The sequence below is a fragment of the Micromesistius poutassou genome (genome assembly GCF_964030765.1).
Source record: "Micromesistius poutassou genome assembly, chromosome: 16".
NCBI lineage: Eukaryota > Metazoa > Chordata > Actinopteri > Gadiformes > Gadidae > Micromesistius > Micromesistius poutassou.
Genome location: NC_140286.1, coordinates 13,356,279 through 13,374,653, shown reverse-complemented (window position 1 = coordinate 13,374,653; position 18,375 = coordinate 13,356,279). Strand labels below are relative to the sequence as shown.

At 44.8% G+C, this 18,375-nt stretch overlaps 2 protein-coding genes across 2 annotated transcripts; one reads left to right on the top strand and one right to left on the bottom strand.

Annotated features, from left to right (window-relative positions):
• Positions 1-7,210: 7,210 nt before the first annotated feature.
• Positions 7,211-7,978, bottom strand: LOC311361163 (uncharacterized protein; the record flags this gene model as incomplete). Its single annotated transcript, XM_084481374.1, has 1 exon — positions 7,211-7,978. The coding sequence occupies one exon, from the start codon at positions 7,976-7,978 to the stop codon at positions 7,211-7,213; it is 768 nt and encodes a 255-aa protein (XP_084337500.1).
• Positions 7,979-9,740: 1,762 nt separating this feature from the next.
• Positions 9,741-18,306, top strand: LOC311360816 (ranBP-type and C3HC4-type zinc finger-containing protein 1-like). The gene is made up of 9 exons (XM_084480911.1): positions 9,741-10,166; positions 10,700-10,874; positions 11,259-11,351; positions 11,454-11,595; positions 12,125-12,215; positions 13,146-13,431; positions 14,426-14,529; positions 15,040-15,150; positions 16,529-18,306. Exons 1-9 carry the CDS (start codon positions 9,909-9,911, stop codon positions 16,577-16,579), a joined length of 1,311 nt encoding a protein of 436 aa, XP_084337037.1. The 5' UTR covers positions 9,741-9,908; the 3' UTR covers positions 16,580-18,306.
• The last annotated feature ends 69 nt before the right edge of the window (positions 18,307-18,375 follow it).

Below are 18,375 nucleotides of genomic sequence, written 5' to 3'. Positions count from 1 at the left end.
GCCATCACTGTGTTACCTCATTCTGAGATAAATAGGGACATTTATTTACATGAAAATCTTTGAGATTCAAATCATCGTCCCCCCTCAGCACTCCCTTTACAATGACTGCAGTGGCCTGAACTGGCCTGTGTTGTGTAAGGGGCCAGTAAGTATTTCCATTTTGCAAAAAGATTACATGAATTTGCATCGCACCAAGGTCGATGTTTGATGGCTCTAGCCTGTGAATAAATCAGGTTAACGAATGTACGTCAAACAAAGTATAACATAGTGGTGTGTGGCGAATTTAATTGAAAACGTTGTTTATTACAACGTTCCTAAACCATATTTAAAAAGAACACAAATGGGTTGTGACCATGGTAACACGTCCACCTACTTCCTATAACTCTTCCTATAACACCCAAACACTTTTGAGTGCATTCTCTCTAGAGTCGGCAAAAAACAAAACTAATCTTATATTCATAGGACTATAGACAAATTAAATAAGATGTCAGCCTTTCTTCCAAGTTCCAACAACCAAGTTTGTCGACAAAGCTCAGCAGGCTGAGCCTCTACATAGCCAAACTGAACAGACAACTTCTAGAAAATCTGGCCCAGTCCAAAATGGCAGACCATATCCCCAAGTCTAACACACACACTGATATCATCAACTCCATGTACAGCTGCTGTAGGTCCGATTTGAGAGCTGTTAAAGGAGTCATATAGTGCCAAAGTCCCGCCCCTTCCGGTGGTCCCCATGGGACCTATGAGATCGTAAAAAATGAATGGGTTTCAATGGAGAGAAAGTAATTATTTTCTGCATCTCCATATGAGACTGGGAAAGAATTTTTTATTAGATGCTTTTGTCATCTAATAAAAATAGTACAGTTGAATACAGGTACAATATACAGTACGACGCAGTAAATGTATTTAATTCTTCGTCTGTATTCTTCTGCATTTCTTTGAGTTTTATTGTGGTGCTTTGTATATGTACAGGTGACCCGCACCGGGGGTTGGCCGAGTGGAGGGGATCGGCTTATTGGTACAGGGAGACCAATCTGGGAAAGCAACTGAAATAAGGTGGGGGAAAAAAAAATCAGCCTCACATCTTCTCATAGTAAGAATTAAACAGTAACTCACCCCAAAGCCGCCTTCTCCAATCTGGTCATCCTTTTCTTGGGCCCATCTGCTGGCCCCGCTCCTGCAGCGCTGAGGCTCACCTCAGCAGCCCATTGCTCACAGCGCTGCTCCTCCATCAGCCTCTGAGCCTCCTTCTGCTCCCGGCGCTCAGCCCGGTAGATCTTCATCCTCAGGTCCGCCTCCTCGCCCATTGAGAGCGTTGTACGGTGTAAAGCTGCCTGACGTTTAGAAGCTTCTGTGGAACAACATGGACATGGTAAAAAGATTTAAAAGAATGCACGAGCATGTGCCACACACCACAACATCACGAGTGGCGTCATGAAATGCGTTGGATTGCACAATTAGCCGAGGTTATCTAAAGGACTCACTGCCGGAGATGAGGTGTTCCTCCTTGGCCTCCTTCAGATGAGTCCTGGTGTTCCTCTTTGGGGCGGGCACCTTCTGCTCGTCCTCACTGAGCCAACTGAGGAATCTCCATCAGCGGCTCCTTTCTCTGGGCTCCCGTGTGGGTTCCTCCCCTTCGTCGTCCGTCATCTCCGAGATTTCAGGGAGTCCCTCCAGATGGAGGCCCTCCTGTTGGAGGTCCTCAGGACGGAGGCCCTCCTGGTGGAGGCCCTCTGGTTGGGGTCTCTCCTGTTGGAGGTCCTCAGGACGGAGGCCCTCCTGGTGGAGGCCCTCTGGTTGGGGTCTCTCCTGGTGGAGGCCCTCTGGTTGTGGTTCCTCCTGGTGGAGGCCCTCTGGTTGGGGTCCCTCCTGGTGGAGGCCCTCTGGTTGGGGTTCCTCCTGGTGGAGGCCCTCTGGTTGGGGTTCCTCCTGGTGGAGGCCCTCTGGTTGTGGTTCCTCCTGGTGGAGGCCCTCTGGTTGGGGTCCCTCCTGGTGGAGGCCCTCTGGTTGGGGTCCCTCCTGGTGGAGAACACGGTGGTCACCGTCACCGTGGCCACGGCATCTCCATATTCGGTTTGAGGTAAACGGTGATGATGATCCTCACTATCTGGGACACAACACAGCGTGTCAGGAACTCGTTGAGTCAAAACAAGATACTACACTGAAGATTAGGGATGCACCTGTATCAACCCACACGTGCATAAGTGTGTGTGTGTGTGTGTGTGTGTATATGAGTGCAGGTGTAAGATTGAGAAATTGTGTGTGACATTAAGTAAATACAATAAAGTACAAGGAAATGAGAAGCAGTGACTTATATAGACCTCTGAAGAATAAGTCCTGCCTCCCAGGCTCCAGGTTCCCTCGGTCAAGTGTCTATGGGAAATAACATGGCGTTTTTGAATGATCGTACATAACAAACTCTGTAGGTGGTGAAGAAGTAAAAGCTGCGTCACGTTTTGAACTACTAAAGCTAAGGCAAAACAGCAGTAAAGCAAAACAAAGCTAAGGCAAAGCCATATTTCCTTTGCACAAGGTGATCTCCAACATAAACCAAATGTAGCAGAGTAGAAGCCCTAGTTAACCTCTAGGAACATAGTGCTCTTGAATGCAGCCCGAAAATGGTCCATTCCCGTAATCAAGGCCCTTATTTAAGGCAGCTGGGTGCATGGTATAGCTCGTCTCTGCTGTAGCTGAGTGTCACCTATAGCATTTGAACAGGTAGATAAAATGCACATATACAAGTTGCCTATTGATTTGACTTTAGATTTAGGCTAGCCCCTGTGATCAAGTGACTTTGGGCTCATTACCTCAAACCCGTGGTGGTGAGTAGTGTAGAACACACCACATGTTGTATGCCGCATCGGGAACCGGGTTAATTCCTTTTCCTTTTGTATGTTCACCTGCTGCTGTTTTGCCTTGGTTTTGTTTTGCTTTACTGCTGTTTTGCATGAGTTCTGTTTTGTTTTGATTTCATTTTGTGAACTGTTATTTTGCTACATAGTAGCTTTGCATTATTGATATTGTGGCGACCGTGGGTGTGGTTGCCGTGTTCAAGGTGCCGCAAGGGATCCTGGGACAATCGCAAGTTGGACCTCTGGCCCTCCTAAGTCCTTTGCAGAAGAGACATTGTGGGGAGTTTGTGTGTGCAGTGTTGGGGAAGTTACTTTTAAAAAGTAGTGTTTACTTGTTACTTCTTAAAAAAGTAATCCCTTACTTTACTTAGTTATCCTCTATGGAAAGTAACTTTTTACGTTTCTTTTACGGTGCTCGACTTTGGGCAGAACCCCATCTCATTTCCTAAATTTGTATAGGCCTACCTAAAGTTCTACTATGGAGGACATAACGGGTATTTTGTGCTCTTTATTATAAAAATACCACAAACCGAGCAAGAAGAAAACAATACAAACAATAATTCTCAAAAGTGTGTTTTTGTGTGTCAAGTGGGTGTTGAATAAAGGCAGTTCCGTTGTCGGGCGGTGTATCGGGCGCGGAACTGCATGATGGCTTAAACGTGGGCTCCCGTTGCATCCTTCCCGTGCTGCGAGCTACAATATTGTTGGTTAACCTTACTTACAGTACTTTTGGTTATCGAACCAACTGTGGGTTAAACATATTGTTTTGGATTGATACTGTATTAGATATTTTTCTTTAGGCAGGTGCTGGGTGCCAAACTGTATGATAGGCTAGGCATCCATGGTGAGGTCCCATCACTTACATGTGAGGTAAAGGTGCCATGACATGCCACCGGGTGTGGTGTGATTAGCCGTTACGAGCCGTTTTGGACATGAGCCCCTTTTTACAGGTGTGCGTGTCCACCTAGATCTGTGACGGATAGTGATGGCTCGTTCGCGAACGAATCAGTTCGAACGAACGACTCTTTAACATGAACGAACCGACCTGATTCCCTGAATCAGTTCGTCTCATTCGTTCGCCAAGACTCGACTCCCAGCTCCACCCACTAGTCGCTGAGTCGCCGTTCGTTCACTGACTGGGTTTAGCGGTGAAGACTCGAGGACTGAGACGTCATGAGTCAGCCGGGAAAATGTCTGATATCTAGTCAGTATATATATCTATGATATCTAGTCAGTATATATATCTATGATATCTAGTCAGTATATATATCTATGATATCTAGTCAGTGTATATATATCTGATATCTAGTCAGTATATATATCTATATCTAGTCAGTATATATATCTATATCTAGTCAGTATATATATCTATATCTAGTCAGTATATATCTATATCTAGTCAGTATATATCTATATCTAGTCAGTATATATATCTACAATATCTAGTCAGTATATATATCTACGATATCTAGTCAGTATATATATATCTATGATATATATATATATCTAGTCAGTATATATTTAAGCAATAGATCACGACAGGCTGTGGTATACGCTCATTATACCACAGTTAAGGGGCGTTGTCCGTCCCGACGCGCAGCGGAGGGGCGGCGACCCCCTTCACTGTGGTATAATGACCGTATATCACTGACTGAAGTGATCTATTGCTTTTATAAAACGGTTACGTAAATATGGCGAAATTAAAGTCATAGACACCCTCAATTTTGAAAAAGCGAGAAAGTCGGAAAAGCATTTTTTTTTAACGAATACAGAAAAGTAGTCCCTCCTGGCTGCCGGCAAAGTGTACGGCGGTTGCTATGCAACACACTAGCGTCTTTCAGAGAGAAGGCTAGAGACGGTAGCTTGGTTCGCCGGCAATTTAGCAATTTAGAAGGCTAAATTGCCGGCGACCGTGTGCCTATTGCTTTACAGGCTTTTTTTAGGCTTCAGTGAACTATGCTATCGCTTTTATATATAAATAAACAACAGTTCAAGTTAGGCGCGGAGTGATACTGGACTCTGTAAACTGAACGGGCGTCATAGCTGTGTGTATACGCTCAATATACAACGGTTGGGAACCAATCAGATCGCTTGATTTAGGCCCCCCGTTTTATAAATATATATATATATAGTCAGTATATATATCTAGTCAGTATATATATCTATGATATCTAGTATGTATATATATATATATATATATATATATATATATCACACACACACACACTCCACCTGACCAGTGTGCACATATAAATAGCAAGCCGTAGTCTGTTCCCGCTCGAACACAGCCTAAGATCGATTGCTTCTGAGCAATTTACATATCGCTCAGCATAACGTGATCGTATAGTGGTATTTTAACTAAAACAAAAAACACATAACACAAAACAATATTGTATTTTCAAGAGCACAGAATAAACATACCTGTAACATGGGACAAACACACAACCAGTGTGCACATAATAGCGAGCCGTAGTCTGTTCCCGCTCGAACTGTAAAGAGGAGCCCCACCACAGGTCACGTAGGCCTACACCTCGTGCTAAGGACTCCACACATTACGCAATTACTTCTTCACAAACCAATAAAACGAAGGGTTTTACAAGCATTAAGTTTGACAAGCATGTAACAAATTAAATTCTGATCGACTTTAAACATCTTATTATGCCTGGTTTGCATTTATAACTGAATTTATATCCAAGCGGACAGCAGCAACTTACCACAGCGTAAGATCGATTGCTTCTGAGCAATTTGCATATTGTCCAGCATTAACGTAAACACAAACTTCCGCTGTGGACTTTCAAAATAAAATATAATAAATTGGTTGGAGGTGTGTGTGTGTGTGTGTGTGTGTGTGTGTGTGTGTGTGTGTGTGTGTGTGTGTGTGTGTGTGTGTGTGTGTGTGTGTGTGTGTGTGTGTGTGTGGCGCACATAGCTTTTGGCTGTGATATTCTATTCTATTATATTATATAGATATAGAGCTCCGGCAGTCCGCAAACGGCAACAATCACTTCTCCGCTGCGGTTCACTCTGACAGCTCATTTGTATGCAATGGGCAGCAGCTCATTTTCATTAAAGCTACAGACACCAGAAACAGCACATTCTGAAGGAACTGAAACAGAAGAGAATAAATAGCGGTAGGCGAGAATTTTCTTCCTAAAAGCTATTTCCAGCAAACAGCTTCAAAAACATGTTTTCTGGAACTCATATACTATGTTGACTTTTTGGAAAAACATCATAATATGTCGCCTTTAATTAACTACTCTATGTAAAGCTTGCAAAGTAAGGTTGCGGAGGTTGCGGCCGCAACCCCTGGTGAGTGGTAGAGGACCTGCATTTCGGATTTCTTTATGAATCCATCAAAAATATAAAAATCAGAATCAACGGACAGCAGCGTGCACAAATGATAACGTTGTCTAGCTATAGCTAGAGGAGACTCAGGAAAAGAGGAAGCTTGCGTTAACAATTCGATTTACACGTAATGAAGAAAGGTTTAGTCAGTATCACAATCAACGTACATTTTAGAGCATATATATATATATATAACTAACATTATTATTGCATTGCTTACTTGTGATCAACAGGCAAGAAGGAGTCCACGAACCAATCAGAGGAGGGATACCCTGATGGTCTGAAAGGAGCCGTAAAAAATCTAAGTGGGCCCACACAGAAGCAGGCACAGTCAACTCAAAACTGATATTTTCTCAACGCATTCAATTCTGAGGGATGGCAATGCCTTTTTTAACAAATGCCACTCAAATAATATCCCTTAAATCTTACCTACAGCTCCTTTGGCGGTCGGGGCAAATTCCTAGATTCCTAGTTGGCTTCATGGATGTATGGTTGATGCCTCATGAGACCATCCAGATGTTATAGTTTGCGTTTCACATTCAATATCAGAAAAAATAGAAGTGTCACTTACAACAGTTCTAGATAACACCACTTTTACTTTATTTCTTTACAATATATCACATACATACATTTTACTTACTATCTTTACATTGAGAATGTAATCTTATCATCTTTATATATATATATATATATATATATATATATATATATATATATATATATATACAGCTTTATATCCTATGCATACATGTGGATTAGTATTTTTACTTGACTATAATCTAATCATGTTATCATCCTATACATACTGTTAATCATACTTTTGAATATAATTGAATAACCCTAACAACAGCATACAACAATGACACAAAGACAATTTGTAATGATGACCTACTAGCTTAGCCTTGAGGATGTTTAAGATCGTCCTACAATCTATGAGCACAAAACCTTTCAACATGTTCAGCAATGTTGTTGAATCACTAAAGTAATTTAGAAATCAGTTGAGGTCGCCAGGATCAAACTGGGGGTAATTTCCGACAGAAGAATCTCCTCTTCTCCACACAGCTCCTTGCCTGCTGGCCTCCCCCAGACAGAGTCCCACAGTGGTTCCCGTTGGCGGGACACTCGGGCAAGGAAATAACGCCACCAGCGGTCCGGTCCATCCACAGCCAGCGGCCCGCCAGCCAGCGCAGACTGATCCACACCTCCTCCGTCTGGGCCCGGGCCATCTCGTCCTGGGCGTGGGATAATTCCTCCTCGTCGTGGAAGCTGAGGAGATCCGATGCGTCCGGTTCAAGAGCCCTGCAGTGGTGGAGAGCTTCCTCCCATGTCTTCTCCTCCTCCAATACCAGGTTATGCTCACAAAGAAAGAAAAAATGTCTATCACAATGGGTGTCGAACAGCTTGCCCTGAAATACGTTAACGCACTCCAAGCCAGCCGGGCGCCCATCATGCCAGGGCATGTCAAGCAGGGAGTTCCTCTGACCATTAACCCACCTCCACACATCGCCCTGTCGAATACGGAGTCCGACCCAGCATCTCAAATTTGAACCCCCACAAATCTCTGAGAAAGATGACAGTTCAAGAGCATTCCCTGCGTTGGCTAACGTGCTGTTTCCACCATAGTGAGAACTGCAGTACTTATTGGCGGCATTCCACTTGATTGAGGTCCGATGTCTATGGACAAATCTGAGGCGGTCTATGGAGGCCTCAACAGGCGGTGGCGGGCGGGTGGAGAGAGAGAGAAGGAAGAGGAACAGGAACCGGCTGCGTGTGTTCTCCATGACTCCTGTCACATCTGACCTCCTCTGGTAAAGGCTGTCAGATATGAGAGAGAGAGAGAGAGAGAGAGAGAGAGAGAGAGAGAGAGAGAGAGAGAGAGAGAGAGAGAGAGAGAGAGAGAGAGAGAGAGAGAGAGAGAGAGAGAGAGAGAGAGAGAGAGAGAGAGAGAGAGAGAGAGAGAGAGAGAGAGAGAGAGAGAGAGAGAGAGAGAGAGAGAGAGAGAGAGAGAGAGAGAGAGAGAGAGAGAGAGAGTCAGAGTCAAATGCCTACAGATGACGCATTCTGCATTATAATACATTTGTTAATTTTCCAGAGCTTTAAAAGAGACTTTATGTAATATCTGTGTAGTCTGATGATTCAAAAAGAGAGAGATATTAGAATGCCCCTTATCAGTGAAATGGTGGATAAAAATCGAATCGGAGGATAGATAAATATAGATTCATAGATATGGAAGAAAAGGCCCAAGTGTCAATACTGGTTCCAATTATTCAGTAAACACATGAACAAATATCTGCTATGCCTCCTGACAGATTAAAATGTGATTGATTCAAATGATTTGGATACAAGGGTAGGAAAGGAAATTTCCTATGCAAAGAATACTATTCGTAGCACACCTGTTGCACATTCAGTAATCAATGTGCACAGGCTGCACGCCTCAGTCTGGGAGCATGTGCAGTGGCGTGTAAAAATACAAAAATATAAATAAATAAATCAAAACGTGGATTTGTAGGTTTGCCAACGATCGAAACGAAGGTGATGCTGGGGAAAATGCTTAGGAAAGGAACCTTGATGCATCCTTTAACCCTCGTTTTGCATAGGTTACTCTTGACCAACCTTTACGAAAGGAAAGGAGATATTTGTATCCCATAATCCTTTACGGCGGCAATAAATAAACAACAAAATAAACATCTACGCGAAGACGCATGAGAGACGCGGTAAAGCAGAAGAAAAGAGAAGAAAATACAATTGATAATAATGGATATCAATTCCAGAAACACATTATTTGAATCGAAATGAATTAATTTATTGCTGGTTAGAAAGCACACAATATACACCATAAGAAAATAAAAATGCTGACTTCACATTTAAGAAAGACTAGGGGGCAGTTCATTTTAACATCAACATAAGTTGAGCCTCTATTTTTTTTTTTCCCACATATGAATTTGGATTCAAGTGGACTCAAATATTCCCGTTGGCCAAATCCGACCTAAGTGATTCTCACTGTTGGCGATAACCAGATTTAAATCAATATGAGAAGAACGCATGGATCAAAAGAGCGCTTGTTGTAGTCAATCTTCGGAAAATTGGAGTTTCACGCTAGAGACGCTAGAGGTCAGCAATACCCGCCGTCGCGCAATGACGTCGGTTAGGAAAGTGGAGTCGAATTCATTTTAAACAATGTTCGAAAGGAAGCACCTTTTCATCTCTCCTTGACCCGATGACGTTTTCCACAGAGGTTAAGGAAAGGAGGCATAAAGGATAGGAGATTTGACTATTCGTAGTCATGTACGCGGAGCAAGAATACACTTGGAATAAACAGCATATAGGCCTATATTTTTTTTTCCAAAATAAATAAAATAAAATATTTTTGAATACATCAATATCTTACAATATTATATGAATCATTATTATAGGCACATTAAAACGTAGTCCAGAAAAATATGTACATGCATTTGCGTTTTGGTAACGCGTGTGCCACATCGGAGATAAATAAAAGACGGACGAGGAGTTCTTCCTGTTTTGATTTATTCCGCTCCGCGTTCACCAGGTCGCGATGGTTTGTGTCTCAAAGGGAGACAACCACAACCCGTCCGCAATGGACCACTATTCCTCCGCACAAAGGTCCATCATATAAAGAGCCACACGCATCGGTGTACGTGGTGTATCTTTGTATATCGTCCCTTTATCAACACACAACCTGTCCTCATCGAGATGGCCCTGAGCTCGGGCGGCTGGGCTGCGTCTCCCGTGCCCGCCTCGTCTCAAGCTCTGCACGGCGGGGGGCCCTCTCTGGCGTCCTGCAACACCGTACTGATGTCAGTCCGGGTGTCTGTGTGCCATTCCGGGATAAGACCCCTCTGCCTGCCCGGAGCAGGGAACGAAGCCCTCCGCCTGCAGCTCAGCATGGACCCCAGTCGGGCAGGGGAGTTTAGGCTGGCGCTGCGAGACACAAGCGGCAACCGCAGTGTGGTGAGTTTCCTATTATTCAATTCGATTTTATTTGTATAGCCCTTGATCACAGGTACGGTCCCAAAGGGCAGGCCGTGTGTTTATGACACAACCCCCCTGAGACTAGCTCCCCAGTGGGCAAGAAAAAATATACTTACACTATGACATTTGTACTACTACTTTGGTGAATAGTGCAATAACAAACGTATAAGGCTACTGTAACATTAATTATCATGACATCTGTGCCATCACACTATAATTTTCATATTAATCGAATACCTTCCATACCAAAAAAAAACATACACAATCAATCATATCCTCATTGCAAAGATCAATAGCACTCATTATACTTTGTCTTTTAGTTAATGATAGTGTTTTGAATTATCTGAATTATCTGGATACTCTTATCAATTCCGTGATTGCTTACATGACTATTACACCTGATTGTAGTCATTGCTTAATGTATGTTTGAAGTTGTTTTGTGTATGACTTCTTTACACCAAGGTTGACATGCGCACATGGCCTTGGCGTTGTCGTTGTGTCTCTTGTCTCAGTTCATCACAGAGTTCGACCTTCGCTCCGTGCAGTACGAGGTGAAGGCGCCTCGCAGTCACGAGATGCGCCTGGCCACGCCGCCCCACGACTGCATCCGCTTCAACTTCCGCTGCGACCGCGAGGCGGAGGAGTGGGCCACGGTGGTGATGTCATCTCTGAGAGAGGCACACAGAGGTCTGAAATCATCATCATCATCCTCATCATCCTAATCTCATGCATCAAGTGTCCCCCGTTGTGACGATGCTTGAATGAATTGCGATACAGTTGGTTAGGTAAACATGTTTGACACAGATAGCAATCATTCACTATATGTCCCTCGACTATTGTCTGGTCACTGGTCAATGGGAGGTAAGGATGCAAGGATATAAGTAAGCAGCCTTGTTCTATCTTCTGGAAACACATCGTATAGTTCACAGTAGTTCTTGCGTTTTACTCTTTACTCTACAACAATACTTTTTAAAGGATTAGGTACAGCGTTTATCCCCATCGATTAACCTCCTTAGTCAGGTGTCACTGACTGTAGCTGACGCACTTCCCTCTTTCCTTTTTACCGGTCAGTTGCCAACATCACCGCACACGAACTTGACGACCGCCGGCTCCACACGGCCGCCGCCATCGAGCAGTGGAGCTCTGCTTCGTTGCCGCTCACCGGTGAGAAGAAGAAGAAGAAGAATATCACAGCTTCATTTGAGTCCACCCTTTGTTTTTCATCGTGCGCTGACGCACTGCGTTGCTTGTTATTCCGTTCCTCAGAGGAGCTTTGCCTGGAGCTCACCAGGGCCATCGAAGCGGGGGACACGCAGTCGGCCTCCCAGCACGCCTCCTCTCTGGCCCGCCAGAAAGCCTCCCTGTCCATCCACCTCTCTGAGAAGAGCTACGCCAACGGAGAGATCAGGTCAGGGGCCCACAGAGTTGTAGGCCGGTGTTGATAGAACGCTGAAAACATTGTATTGAACGGTCAAGTCCGGTTGAATTGTTTAGCCTTCAGTCACAGCCTGATACGACACCCTCTCATCTTTGGTTAAGATAAGATGTCTCTAACCTTGAAGCATTCTAACCAAAATAAATCTGGACAAGGAACACAGAAAAGTGGCCCTTAAAGATAGTACTTGGCATGGTGTAGCGTCTCATCCTAGCTATCTCTGTTGTATACGGGGAATGGGTTGACCTGCCATTTTAAGTGCTTGGCAGTTGGTTCTATGAACATCCTTACTGTACCGACAGCGGTATATTGTTGTTTCTCTTTCTTCTGACAAATGTACTTGTTATAAGTCGCTTGGGATAAAAGCATCTGCTAAACGCCCTAAATGTTAAATGAATGTAAATGTCAGCGGGACCCCTCCTTAAAGGGATGGTTAGGGTGCAGAATGGACAGACTCAAAGGTGAACGGGGATAACCAAATGCACTGCCTTCTGTCCCGCAGTCTGTCTGTGGCCGTAGAGGACATGACGTCGTCCTGCTGTGTCACGGTCAAAGTGCTCCCCCACATGACGGTGGCTGCGCTGAAACAGCAGGTTAGGAGGCAAACCACGCTTTTCATCAAAGCCATCAAAGTACCGCGCTGTATTTCTTCTTCCTTTATGATTATTTGCACTTTAAATGTGACATGTTGTACCACCAAGTGTGAGTGTGATTAGCCGTTACAAGCCGTTTTTTTTTTTTTTAATCGGATTCTTCTGACATCACAAGTGGGCGTGTCCCCCTAGATGTGTGACAGATAGATGAGCAACGTTTGCTACAGTCCGCTGTGTAGGCTGGTAGACTGGTCTATCCAGCACACATCTAGGTGGACACGCCCACTCGTGATGTCAGAAGCGGAAGATTTTCAAAACGGCTTGTAATGGCTAATCACACTCACACCTGGTGGTATAATATGTCACCTTAAACTTAAAGTGCCACCCAAGCCCTTATTGTGGAAAAGCATAAAAATCCAAATTCATCAGTGGACTCAGTACTGGACTCAGAACAGTCCCATCCATGCATTTCACAACCTTTTGTCTTTTGTTTACTATTGAGTTTACTATTAATTCAATTATATTACATTTCATTTGTATAGCCATTAATCACCGGTACGGTCTCAAAGGGATTAACAGGCCATATATTTATGACACCCCCCTGACCCTAGCCCCCAAGAGGGCAAGAAAAAACATACTTTCACTATGACCTTTGTACTACTACTTTGGTGAATAGTGCATAACAAACGTATAAGGCTACTGTAACATTAATTATCATGACATCTGTGCCATCACACTATAATTGTCATATAGTGGTGTATACCTTCCATCCAAAAAAAAAATCATACTCAATGCAATCAATCATATCCTAAGATCAATAGCACTAATTATACAGTCTTTAGTGTTAATAATACTCATGAATAATTTTCCGCATTGTGTCATTGCTTGCATGACTGTGACCCACCACACGTCTCTCTGTTTGACCCCCAGGTGTTCGTGGAGTACGGCTTCCACCCCCGCGTGCAGCGCTGGGTGATCGGCCAGTGCCTGTGCACCGAGCCGCGGACGCTGGCCTCGTACGGCGTGCAGAAGGACGGCGACACGGCCTACCTCTACCTGGTGTCGGCGCGGCAGGCGCGCACCACGCGGCAGACGCTGCAGCAGGACCAGGACAGCGCCGCCCTGCTGGGCCCGCCCCCGCCGCCGGGCCCCGCCCCCCCGCACGACTGGAGGGGCTACAGCACGCTGCCCTCCAAGCTCACGCACAGCAGCCAGGGTGAGGCGCGCGGGGACACCGAGCCCACGCCACACCACACCACAGCAGACGGACCGTGTACACACTGGGGTTTTGCGGGGGCGGCATTAGCTCAGGAGGTAGAGCGGGTTGGCCGGTAGCCGCAAGGTTGCTGGTTCGATCCCCGGCTCTTGTCGTGGTGTCCCTGAGCGAGACGCCCTCACCCTAACTGCTCCTGATGAGCTGTGTATGAATGTGTGCATGAATGGGTGAATCAGTCAGTCAACACTGTAAAGTGCTTTAGATAAAATCGCTATATAAATGAGGACCATTTACACGGTATACAAACTGACCCCACGCACACTACAGCAACAGGCTGTTTAACTACATACTTTTCTGTAATTTGCCCAGCGTCTTTGCACTAAAGAATTCACCGTGGCTGGTACCACTACCACTTGAACACTTTACTTTACACTTACACTTTACTACACCTAATCATTATTACTTATTATTATGATCTATCTGCCTAGTTTTACATAGTTCTATTTTTACTCCTCTTTATTTACGTTATCTTGTATTGTTGCTGCTATGTGACTGTTGAGGAACCAAGCCTAAGGATTTAACTATTATTATTATTATTATGATTCTCTAAAAGCTGATAGGATATTACTATTTACTACCTGTGGCCATGCTTCATAGAGCAGAAGCTCCCTGCCTCGGAGTGTGACTGAATAACGAGTCCTGGTCCTGGTTCAGGAGTGTACTGACCAGTCCTCCGGGTCCTGGTCCAGGAGTGTACTGACCAGTCCTCCGGGTCCTGGTTCAGGAGTGTACTGACCAGTCCTCCGGGTCCTGGTTCAGGAGTGTACTGACCAGTCCTCCGGGTCCTGGTTCAGGAGTGTACTGACCAGTCCTCCTGGTCCTGGTTCAGGAGTGTACTGACCAGTCCTCCGGGTCCTGGTTCAGGAGTGTACTGACCAGTCCTCCGGGTCCTGGTTCAGGAGTGTACTGACCAGTCCTCCTGGTCCTGGTTTAGGGGCGACGCCCGGAGGAGGGGAGCGTCCCACGGAGATCAAGGAGGCCCTGAACCTGGAGACCCTCCAGCTGACGGACAAACCCAGCAGGACCACCAAGACACAGGTACACCCCCCCGCTGCCTCTCTGTGGGTCATAAACAACATCATAATGATGCATGGGGTGTTAAGGTAGTGTACATGGGGCCCCGGGTTTGACTCCTGCCCCTCATCCCTTGGTGCATGTCCTCCCCTATGGGAGACAGAATATATAGGCTATATTTAATTTATTCATTTTTTATTTTTATGCTTTATTCATGATGCAGTGAGTGAGACTCACTGTATCATGAATAAAGCATGAAAATGAAAAAGTTATAAATTATATATATATATATATATATATATAAAATAACAAATACTGTACTGTATCTCTTGTCCTAGTTATCTTTGTTGTATACGGGGAATAGGTTTAACCTAGCGATTGTTAGTACTTGGTTCTATGAACATCCTTACTGTACAGACAGTGATATATTGTTGTTTCTCTTTCTTATGACAAATATACTTATTGTAAGTCTCTTTGGATCAAAGTGTCTGCTGAACGCCCTTAATGTAGACGTGAACGTCCCTGTCTTCTCAGATGGAGTGGGCGTGCCCCTCGTGCACTTTCATCAACAAGCCCTCCCGGCCCGGCTGTGAGATCTGCGCCGCCGCCCGCCCGGACACGCCCAAGCACGGCCGCATCCAACAGGTGCGGCCCGGCCACGCCCTCACACAGCGTGCGGCTACCAGGAAGCCCTCCAGGACTGAACACTTCAGGGCTGGTTATGGTTGCACGTCGACGCCAACGCGAGGGGGTCTACGGACCCGTTACGTCCTTGCGCGTTACGTCCGTTATACGTCCTCCGCGCACCACCCAAAAATGTCAAGCTTGCGTCGAGGCCACGCAGCAGCCAGGGCTGTGATTGGTCCGCTCACTAAAACCCGACGCAGAACCAAAGCGGGTTCACGACTGCGCCGCAGCGTCTGCGTGGCTGTTGCGTCGCGTCGACGTGGAACCATAATCAGCCCTTGAGTCATATGGACAAAGGAGCGAGCTAGACGTGGCCTGCTTCATGTTGTAGAACCTTCATGACCTCATGGAATATCTATGGAGAGGAAAAGGACTACGCCCTCCACCACGTTCACCAAGTTTTCTTGCAGTTATTCTGTTTTATTTGGAAAACTATTTAGATGCCTGAGATCTGAATGATGTCATTGATGTCATTGGTCATGGCACTTAAAGGACAATTCCGGTATTTTGAACATTGAGCACACTTTCTGGTTTGTCTAGGATGAAATAGAGTGGTTGACACAAATTGTGACTATTGGTCCTGTCTCGGGTATTTGGCTCATTTAGAATCACCCCTGCCTGCTTCAGAATGGCTGGCTACGGGTAATCAAACATGTCCTTAAAACAACCCTAAACGTTCGTTTTCAGAAATGTGCAACTCACCGAGTGGTTAGTGGTAGAGTGGTTAGTTTTATTGCACATTTATCCCATTTGTAAATCCCATTGATTTCTGTTGGAAGACTCATTGCTTGTTGGCCGGAAACGGAACGGGGGCTGTTAATGTTTGGTTGTAGTCTTTTCGCTCGGTTCTCCGTCTCAACAGTTGCGCAAGAACCGAGCGAAAAGACTACAACCAGCCCTCTTTTCTGTTTCCGGTCAACAAGCAATAAGTCTTCCAACAGAAAAACCTGAGACAGGGCCAATAGTCAAAATTTCGGTGTTTTTCATCCTAGACAAACCAGAAATGGGGCTCAATGTTCAAAATACCCGAATTGCCCTTTAAAAATTGTACTTAGCATGGTGTAGCCTCTTATCCTAGATATCTTTGGTGTATACGGCGAATAGGTTAACCTAGGTATTGTTAGTGCTTGGCACTTGGCTCTATGAACATCCTTACTGTACCGACAGCGATATATTATTTATTTCTTCTGACAAATGTACATATTGTAAGTCGCTAATTGAAGACCTACAGAGAACAGCGTCTGCTAAATGGAAATTAGAATTGCTGCCTCTTAATATTCTGTATAAGTGCATCGTTGAGTGGTTTTGATCCCTGTCCTTTGTTTTGGTTTTTCAGGAGAAGGGAAGACGAGAGGAACGAGCAGAGGCGGGAACCACCAGCAGCTGACTGACCACCGGAACCCACAGTGCAAGGCTGCACTATCTCACTCATCCCTTTTACTCTTTCACACGCGCATACATGCAAACTCATTTTGTTTTGCATTTCTGACCGAGAGCGTATTGTAACGTTGAGCGCGTCCGGCGCGGCGAGCCGGCCGGCTGTCTTGTAAAGACCAGATCACTAACGGCTCTCTAAGCATGACATGAGGTCCATGAACACGGACTCAACGAGTTACTGCAGACTAAAAAGAAAAAAGAGGACAAAGCTGTCTGGACGGACGTCACAGTGCAATCTATGATATAGGCCCACAGACGGGGTCAGCGGCTGACACCGCTGTAGCGGTGGGTCTTATATTTATTTTAAGAAGGGTAGAGGACATTGCGTTCCTCCTAATTTTATCCAAATTGAAGCTTCAAGAGAATGGCATACTTTCAAATTCTGACTGTGAATAGATGGGGCATCGTACCATGTCCCGTTGGTGTGTGTGTGTGTGTGTCTCATCGGTGGACGCCATATAGTTTTTAAAAAACAAACATGGCTGCTCAGACGACACGCAGCGTTTACAGGGTTTCAAAGTGCTTTTATTTTTTATAACATTGTCTTGTATTGATTTCATGACAATGCATCCAAGTAGGTGATGTTTATTTCACTCTCCATGAATCATTTTGTTTGATTGGTTTATGATATTGTAAAATGGTGTACGCTGAAAATAAATATAATCAGATAATGTGCTCAGAGTTGTGTTCTGTGGAAGGCTGCATGTTTAATGCTGGTACTGACTAGATCGCCACGCAAACCGCATTCAATGGTAGAACACAGCTGTTTATAGGTAGCCACTGAAATTGAAGATGCAGTAGTTCTATTTTACAGATATCGATGATTCTCAGCCCGGCCTTTCAACATTTCTTCACTTTGTATTTATGTGAGAAACTAATACTAATAACACTACAGAAGTTATTGATCAATTCATACTGGCATTACATTGACCTCCATCAGCAGGCCAAGTAATGGTGTTTGTTATTATCAAAATGGGTGCATTAGCAGGTGGCTTAGGTTTGAGCTTTACTTCGTGGTATGCCGTCTGACTGACTGGAAATGTTTGGTTTCAAAATCACTTGAATCATCTTAACACACGGTCATTATCGATTTCAATTCAGTTTATTTTAGGCATTTATAAATAAGAACAGAAAGTTATAAAAACAAATATAAAAATTTGTGTCATTTGAACAGACTTCTCAAAAGGCCAACAATGAACCACATTCCATGTTCGGAGCGACCATTTGTCCGTACCTCAATTTCAAACCGCCGCCAAATGTTCATTCAACAATTCCATGCATTCTAAGTTCCCCTTTTAATATATTTTTTAATATAAAACAAGTCAGTGCATTACTACATGAGTCCACAGAAACACAAAAGCCATACGCGATCCCAAACCTTTCCCTTATTTGCAATCATACAGAAGTCTTCACCCTCGTTTTGACTTTTGAAAACAAAAGAAACCTACTAAAAAGCCTTCAAAAAGGTAGAGTCTTAACAGAACCTCAAGCTATAAAAACAATCACCATCCTTAACTTGAAGCTCCCTGGATGTTCTGGTCTAAATTGTCCTTCAATCTGAATGTGTCCCATCTTTTGTCTTCCCCCAGTCCCTCCGGTTGGACGTGTGGTTCCATGCTTCCATCCCCCCCCCCCCCTCCCAGCCCCCCGGGGGTGGGGGGGGGGCAGGCAGAGGCAGAGACACCTCCAAGAGGTTCCCTCCCTCCCTCCCTTTAGGCCCCCCCCCCCCCACCACCACCCCTAGTA

Excerpts from the sequence above, each read along its gene's own strand:
- LOC311360816 (XM_084480911.1), top strand. The coding sequence starts at position 9,909 with ATGGCCCTGAGCTCGGGCGGCTGGGCTGCGTCTCCCGTGCCCGCCTCG. Across the intron at positions 14,530-15,039 it reads GCAGGACCACCAAGACACAG|ATGGAGTGGGCGTGCCCCTC; the intron begins GTACACCCCCCC and ends CTGTCTTCTCAG. Across the intron at positions 15,151-16,528 it reads AGCACGGCCGCATCCAACAG|GAGAAGGGAAGACGAGAGGA; the intron begins GTGCGGCCCGGC and ends TTGGTTTTTCAG.